This window comes from Vombatus ursinus, unplaced genomic scaffold (assembly GCF_900497805.2).
Source record: "Vombatus ursinus unplaced genomic scaffold, bare-nosed wombat genome assembly UNPS02014884.1, whole genome shotgun sequence".
NCBI classification, from domain to species: Eukaryota; Metazoa; Chordata; class Mammalia; order Diprotodontia; family Vombatidae; genus Vombatus; species Vombatus ursinus.
The window spans coordinates 6,551,524-6,560,456 of NW_020954662.1; the positions used below are offsets into that span (position 1 = coordinate 6,551,524).

Sequence of the window (8,933 nt, forward strand, 5' to 3'; positions counted from 1 at the left end):
ACTCATTCTGAAGCCAGGATGCAGGGAGGACCAGACTAATTATCTAGTAGCAACTGTGCCTGATCTCAACTCTGTCCCTTACAGCCCCCCCCAAAGAAGGCAGCCTGAAGAAGCTACTGCTCACAACTATTCACCCACAGCATTCTTTCCTGCATCCCCAAATTGGAAGTCCATTGCAGGGGAATAAAAGGAACTCCATATCTAGAACCCTAGAACACAGCAACAATCCCTCCAGTCCCTCATGTTATAACTGTAGAAGATGCTTTCCTTAAGGACCAAGTTTTTCCCATGCTCAGACAGTCATTGGCCATCAATCTATCCCAATAGAAAGGAAATCTTCCGATGGCCCTTTCCCTAAAGGGCAACATATTGTGCTGTTTCTTGGTATTCCTTGTTGGTCAAGCACTGGGTGTTGAAGGTTGACAGGCAGGACAAGATGGATCCTCCCAACCATGAGAGGTAGATCCGATTTGGCCGGGACACAACCTCAGATGGGACCCAGTGGGGTCTGATGGCATTCAGCTCCCAGAGAAGGCGCTCTGGGAAGCCAGAGAAGAGGGTATTGCCCCCAGAGAGGACCACATGAGAGAAGAGGGTGGCCTGCTCTTCTGAAGCACACTTCATGACTGTATCAATAACTTCTGAGCATAAGTCCAAATTTGGCACATCATGCTGGGGGGTCCAGAAGAACATATCAGGATAGGTACGCAGTTCCTTGGACAGGGTGATGATTTTCCCATCAGGGAGGACAATCACTCCAGGGACATTGGACATTGGGTCAATGACAGATTCTTTCTGATTAGGATGTTTGCTTACATAGCATAACCTCTCCTTAGCTAAGTCCATATCATACCGCTGGGATATGCTGACCAAGTTCATCTCTTTCTTAAATAGAGCCTTATGTAGTAATAAGCTGACATCTAGCCCAGCCATCTCAAAAATCTTGTTGGATAAATTCTTGACTCTGCCATTGCAAACAGGTGTGATAGAGGTGACACCAGACCCAGAGTGTAAGACCAATCCAGTCAAAAACCCCGAGCCAAAAAGACAAAGCTCAGCATGGTTGCCAATGTACAAAGATGGAACTTGAAAAGTCTCCATCATTATCTGGAGAAAGAAAAAAATCAACACCAGTCATGGGTCTGAGAAAGGTCTGAGCATATCCCCACCCCACCCCTACCAAGTAGACTGAGAGCTCCCCGAGGGCAGGGCTCTTATGGGATTTTGTCTTTCTTTGTACCATCAGTCCTTAATAGAGTGCCCGGCACATCCTAAGTTCTTAATAAATGCTTGTTTGACTGATGACCTGACTGCCATCCCTAAGAGCCCATGCCACAGGATGGAGTTCAAAGGCTCAAACCATGCAAGAAATGTTGCCAGATAGGATCCCCCCCCCCACCCATGGTCAAAGGGAAATCACTTTTTTCTTGGCTTTAATCATCTTTCCAGTCCAATCTTATATTATTTACCCTCATGTACTTGCCTTTCCTGTCAAACTGGTGAGCTTAATATTTCCCCAAAGTGACATCCCAACCTTTCTGCCTTTGTATAAGCTACCATCTCCTTTCCTGGAATTTATTCCCTTCCTTTCTTGGAGCCTCAAGTCTCCTTTAAGGATTAACTCTAACACCAACTTTTTTTTTTTTCTGAGGCAATCGGGGTTAAGTGACTTGCCCAGAATCACACAGCTGGTAAGTATTAAGTGTCTGAGGCTGGATTTGAACTCAGGTCCTCCTGACTCCAAGACCAGAGCTCTATTCACTGCACCACCTAGCTGCCCCTCTAACACCAAATTTTAAAGAGACCTTTTCTGATCCTCCAAGCTTTTCTTCTATCACCAAGAAATTGCTATGTATTCATTTTGTAGCTGCTCATTATAGATATGTGTGTATGTTTACATATATATAGATAAATATGTATATATACACACACATGTATTATTTATATTGTTATATATATGTAATATACAGGATGTTCCAAAGATCTTAGTGTAATTTTAGACACGTATATACACTACTTGTGTGCATGTATACATACACACGTGTGTGTACATATGTATATTAAGACTCTGGGGAGAGTATACACATACATATACACACATACATGCATTGAGGAGGAAGCAAACCTTAGACTAATGGTCTGGACCCTCACCTCTAGAGATACGGGGCCTGGTAGGAATGTTGGCTTCATTTGAAAAATCCATCAGTGGGACCTCTGGGGCTGTGCCTCTCCTGATAAGCCCCTGACAAGCACAGGGCTGTTCTCTACCTGGAGAGAACTCAACACTATGGTACAAGGGGAGAAGGTTCTTTTTGACTTGATGGAAATGAGGGGGCTCTTCATAGACCACCACCCCATACCCTACCCTTGAATACTGCTTATGTAAGTCTATCTGTGTACCTAGTTGAGCCACTGGATAGGACTGCCCAGTCTAGCCCATTCCTGTAACTCCCCTTGCAAGGCTAATAAATCATTGTAGTGGTCAGAACTTCTAGGTATCTCTCCTTCCTTGTAGAATCTGAACTCACTGACAAGTTTAGCTGGCCCACATACACACACATACACACACATGCACTCATGTTTACATACATGTATGAATGTCCATAAGAGAGTGTGTGTGTGTGTGTGTGTGTGTGTATAGTATGTGTATATTTCTTCCTCTATCCCAGCTCAGAAGAATGGAAGCTCCTTGAGGATGAAGACTCATTGTCTTTGCATTCCTAGTCCCTGGACCAATGCCTAGCACCTACTAGGTGTTTAATAAAAATTTTTAAATTGAAATCAAGAGTCCTGGTCAAAGAATCTGGGTTCAATTTCCAGCTGTAACTTTTACTAATTGTACTCGTCTTCTCTGAGCATTCATTTCATTATCTGTAAAATGGGAATAAACCTTTGCACAATGTATCTTAGACTTTTTTTTTTTGCAAAGGCTCCCTCCTCTACCCCACAAGAGATATGGAAATGGGAGTTCCTGTTGACTCCCCTCTCTCCTTCTGGGTGCTCTTGTCTCTGAGTTTTCATGATGCTCCTATCTGATGACTCCCTTTTTACTCGATAGACCTCCCCTCAGTCTCCTTTGCTGGATCATTGTCTATATCATACCCCCTAACTGTAAGTGCTCTCCAAGGTCCTGTCCTTGGCCTCCTCTTCTTTCTCTATACTCTCTCACTTGGTGACCTCATCAGTTCCCATGAGTTTAACTATCATTTCCATCCAGATGACTCCCAGATGTATATATCCAGACCCAATCTCTCTCCTGACTGGCCAGCTCACCTCCTCCTTGGACATTTCAAACTGGATGTCCCAGACATATCTGAAATTCAATCTGCCTCAAACAGAGCCCATTATCTTTTCTCTAAGATCCTCCCCTCTACCAAACTTCCCCATTTCTGTCAAGAATAACACTATTCTTCCAGTATCCTGAATTTGTAACCTTGACATTATTCTTATCTCCTCACTCTCCTTCACCCTGTATATCCAATCAGTTGCCTAATACTATCACATGGACTTCCATAATATCTCTCACTTACATGGCCACAATCAGGCCCTCATCACCTCTCCCTGGACTATTTCGATAGTCTCCTAATCGGTCTCCCTGACTCATATCTCTCTCCAGCCTAATCTATCCTGCATTCAACTACCAAAGATATTTTTCTTAAACCCAAGTTTGACTATGTCACTCCTTTAGATGATATACTTCAATGACTCTTTTGCCTATATTGGGAACTTTAGAGTCAATCTATCTTTCCACCCTCACTATATATTACTCTCCTTCCTGCACTCTATGGTCCAGTTAACCCTGATCTTTTCTTTGTTCCTCATAGAACTCTATCTCCAATCTCCATGCCTTTGCATTGGCTATGCCTCATGCTTGGGATGTACTCCTTCCTCTCCTCTACCTCAAAAAATCTCACTCTTCATTTGAGATGCAACTCATATACCACCTTCTCTGAGTCCCTCTCCCTCACCAACTATTAAGCTCTCCCTTTCTAACTACCTTCTCTTTATTCTGTACATACTTATTTGTGTATGTCTCCCTGAAGAGAACTTAAGTTCCCAAAAAAATCAAATTGCCATCTATCCTTTGTATCTCCACCCCTTAGTACAGTCCTCGTATACAACAAATACTTAATAAGTGTTTTCTGATAGACAAACAACTTCACCAATTGTTAGAGATCAATCATCCAGGAATCAAAATATGAAAATATTTTCTATCTATACTAAAACTTAAATAATTTAAGATAACTTTATTGATTAAGAGCTGGGAAAAATGTTAGAGATGTTAAGGAAAGCTCATTTTGCAGGTGAAGGAACTTAAACACAGAGAAGTGAAGGGTTATAAAGGTAGTTAAGTCACCAAAATGAGAGTGGGGAAAGGATTTCAATCCAGGTCCTCTGACTTCAAATCCAAAAGAGACAGAGAAATGTCTCAAAGAAAGATACATTAGGATTATCTGTGCTCCTATCCTTCAAAGGGCTTTCCCAAGCTAACTCTGGGGGTTCTGCTTACAACACCACATTCAATGGCAATCCTCTTCAGTATGTCAGAGACATTAGAGATATGGTTAAGGCACTGTAGGGTAGTGATCCAAGCTCTGGGCCTGAATTCAAACTCCACTTCTGATACCAATTAGCTGAGTGATCCTCAACAAGCCATTCAACCCCAGAGGAGTTGATCTGAGACAGGCAGAAATTACATACAAATAGGTTGAGATCTGCATTAAAGGGAATCCTATAATAACAAAATCTCAAACCCTTCCTGTATTCAAGGAGCCACAGAAGAAAATAGGAGGTAATGTGAAAGAGCTCCATTGGTCCAATTTCCTCATTATTGATGGGAGGAAACAGGCCTAGACAAAGTGATCCAAGTGATCCCTCCCTTCCTCTGGTGGCCAACTTAGGTGCTGTCTGTCCCAGGAAACTTTGCCTGACCATCCTCCTCTCCTTTATTTTCAATATCCCCCCCAGCCCTGCCAAGCTGTTGTCAAATCAGCCATAGCCCTTTCTCAGATCTGCCCTCACACCTCACTCCTCTGTGCATTGTAGCTATTTATAAAAAGGTCTTTCTTCATTATTCCATTGTAAGCTCCCTGAGAAAAGGGCCTGGTTTTCTCTATGGTAGTATCCACAATGCTGGGCATAGCATAGACTCTTTGTGTTTGCTGAATAATGGAAACAATGGCACTGCAAAGGCTGTTGGACTCTGGTGTTTTCAAAGGAACAAATTCAGACCCAAAGCCATAATAAGGGCAGAAACCTGCCTCCACGCAGGGAGGTTGAATATGGTATATGCCACCAGACACTGTCACTGTGTCCACTGGTTTTGTTTAAATGTTTTCATTGTTAAGAGGAAGCGTTCAGAGAGGAGGCTGTAATGAAAGGGAAATGACTAGTAGAAAAACAAGAGACAACAAAACATGTTTGTTGAATTAACTTGTTTCTGCTCTCCACCAGAAACTCTCAAGCCTCTTCTATCCACTCAATAGTCAGCCTCATCTTTTCCATTCTGGTTCATCTTCTCCTCACTCAATGACCTTGCTTTCTTGGCCCCTGATCTCAGCATCCCAAGGGCAGCTGCCTCTGGGCATCTTAAGATGGCAGAGGAAAGAAGTCTCATATTGTGTATTTCCTAAGGTCATTTCTGACTAGGGGACTATGCATAGCATAGGGAAGATAAATTTTTAGCTATAGGGCTAACATAGCAAACTTCAGCAATGCAAAAAAACAAGGGGAAGGGGAATCATACGAGGAAGATACCATCTTACCTCCACCAGCTTCTCCCGGTCTTTCACAGGATTTGATAGAAATCCCGTTAGCAGTACAGGATGGTTCTCAGTCTTGATCCCAAGGCGATCATAGCTATATTTCAAAACAGCCTCTATGGCATCCCAGTTTGTGATTTGGCCTCGTTGGATAGGAAACTCAGTAGGTATCTGCTTGAGTAGGTGCAAGTTACTAAAACCTACAATTTTCCTTTTCTTGGGATTACTTGGTCCTGGGTTCTCTGGGTAGGCCTGGTACCCGATGACTGTAGGAACTGCTAATGTTGGGTTGTTTCTTCCTCCTGGACCACTTCTACACCAGTCACTGCCAATGTCAAAGACTATAGAAACTTCTTCCATCAGGAAGATAAAGATGGAGCCAATGAGGGAAGAGGTAGGTATCTGTGGGAGCAGGCACGGAGGGTATGACCTGGAACTTTGAAGGATAACAAACAGAAGAGAAAAACCTGAACCCTCAGCAAACATGAACCACTTGGAGTTTAGGAAAACATCAGAACTGGAAATGGAATGGGGAAGGAGGATCTTTCCCTAATCCATCCAAGGACACCTTTAGCAATTTCACATGAAGCCTGCTGGGATAGAACACTGTGCTTGAGAGCCAGTTTACTTAGAATGGAATTTTGGCTTTACTACTTCCATCCATGTAAGCTTGGACATATCTCTTACCCTCTCTGGGCCCACTTCCTACTCTAGAAGGAGAGGTGGGTTTGATAAGAAGCTCTAAATAACCTCCCCCCAGTGATATCCTATCTGTCTCTTTTAGAGAATAACCAACTAGGCTAGGTGAGTTCCCATGTTACCAGCCTACTGAGCAATCCTACCTAAAGTGGCAGCCCTGTTTTTAAAGGTAAGGGAATGGACAGGAAATCATTTGCATGTAGTCATCTAGCAAGCCAGCTCCAGATACTAACTTCCTCTAGGATTATGGCGTCACATAGGCATGAGGAAGTGAGGAAAAGGAAAGGCAAGCTTCAAGACCACTGGGCTAGGTGGGAAGTGATTTGTATTGATGTTCATCCACAAAAGCTTATCATCTTCTACATATGGCATCTAATGTACACAGATTCATCTCAGGAACAGAGTACATCTATAAGGTCCTCAAACATAGAACTTCGACCTGCTTGGCACATCCTGATAAATGGTTTCTGCCTTCTCTCATTTCTTTATATTTAGCATCAGATTCCAACCATTGAGATAACCAGATCAAACCTGGCAACTAGAATGTGTATGACTATGAGAAAGCTAAGAGCCTGGGAGGAATGTCATTCGGCTCTGGCCACAGAGAAAGGTGGTTCAATAGTTACCTTCTTTGTTTCCTAATTCTCAGGACAAAGATTTGTCCATCACAACTTTCTCAAGATCACATCTGTTAGTTTAAGCTCAAATTCAACCTAGAGACCAGTTAGTTGATATACACTCTAATAATAACATCATCATCATCATCATCATCATAACTATGTGCCAGGTAGTATGCTAAGTATTTTGCAATATATCATTTTATCCTCACAACAACTCTGAAAGGTAGATGCTGTTATTATTCCTACATTACAGTTAAGGAAACTGAGGCAAACTGAGGCTAATTGACTTGTCCTGGATCACACAGCCAATAAATGTCAGAGCCTGGATTTGAACTCAGGTCAACTCAAGGCCTAGTCTTTATTGACTGTGACACCTAGCTGCATTCTCCATTGATGAAGTTCTTGTTGCTAGTGACCAATTCTGGGCAGAGGGGTGCTGGAGCCAGCTCATGCCTACCCAAGAGCTGATGGTTAAATTTTCAGTGTGAGCATTTATACTGTGGAAATCAGCAAATACTTCAAATGAGAGCTTGATTTTTTTTTGTTGTGTTGATTAGCTAGGCTTAAGAAAGTAAGAGAAAATTTTAATAATGTAGATTAAACACAAACGTGTATTGTGTGTACACTGTTTTTCTGAGAGTCAGATGTTAATCATTTATCAATGCATCCCTGGATCCAGGGGTTGGGAAGATTTTTTTTTTATAACAAGTAAAAATCAAGCTGTTTGTACACTCAATTCTTCTAGTTCAAGACTCTAGAACCCCAAACTAAGCCTAATCCCCCTTCCATACGAGGACCTGTCAAACCAATTATGTCTCTTCCTAAGCCTTCCCCCTTCTCTAGCCAGCTCTAGCCAGCTCCTTCTGGAAAGCAGGATCTACCTTACTGTTCTATTTGTATCTCTAACACTTGCCACAGTGCATTGCACATAGCAAACTCTTAGTGGATGCTTCATTCATTCATTCCATTGCTGGGCTATGAGTTCCAGGGAACTAAGACAGCTAGAATTAGAGACACAGGGGACCAGATGTGAGGAAATAATTCTATTTCTCTAGGCGTGAGTGAGGAGCCTTCACTGGCCATAAAATCACAGGACATTCAGATGTACTGAGAGCTGCCCACTATATCATACCATGATGGAATGCTTCCTAGACGCAGATATTTACTCTCTGACCCTGAGAATAGGAAACTCGGCTCAGGAACTGGAGGAATGGGAGAAGTGGAACTGAGGAAACCTGATAAAATACCCCCAAGCCTATTCTCCTGGGTGAACTCCTCCAAATCCCATTGAATGTCCTAAGGGGTTTTTGCTCAGGTAGAGGTTATACCAGATGACAGCTTAGATGTTGCCAGCTCCAGTTTTCTCCGTGAAGAATGCTCATTCATCTCAATCTGAGCAGCTTTCACCTGATAGAGAGAAAGTTCTCCAGTCCATTTCTCCAGTTCTTTCCCTTACAAGACAACTCCAGGGGTCAGAAATATATTCCTTATATCAAGAGGAAGACAAAATTTATATACTCATTTCTTCTAGCTCAGTATCCTGGAGACTATGAACTAATTGTGTCCCTCCCCAAGCTTTTTCTTCCCTAGACTAATCATTCCCAGTTCCAACAACATATGTCTGTATTGCATGGCCCCCAAGTGCCTGGGTTCAAATCTAGCCTCAATACTCAAGCTGTGGCACTAGTGGTAAATTATTAGAATCTCAGTTTCCCTGTTTATAAAGAGATGATAAGACCGTATATGGTACCTCCCTTGCAAAGTTGATGGGAAGCTCAAATGAGCAAGCAATCAAAGTGCTTCTGTTCAAGACTTTGATGCATCATACAAGTGACAGTTACTAGTGTTCTCC

At 42.5% G+C, this 8,933-nt stretch overlaps 1 protein-coding gene across 1 annotated transcript in view; it reads right to left on the reverse strand.

The window, feature by feature from the left end:
* Positions 1–354: 354 nt before the first annotated feature.
* LOC114028496 (actin-3-like) overlaps positions 355–8,933 on the reverse strand; it is an 8,988-nt gene continuing 409 nt past the window's right edge. The window contains exons 2-3 of the mRNA XM_027842753.1: positions 5,766–6,164; positions 355–1,107 (exon numbers count right to left, since the gene is read on the reverse strand). Of these exons, the coding sequence (XP_027698554.1) occupies positions 355–1,107; positions 5,766–6,164 (1,152 nt within the window). The remainder of the gene's footprint in view (positions 1,108–5,765; positions 6,165–8,933) is intronic.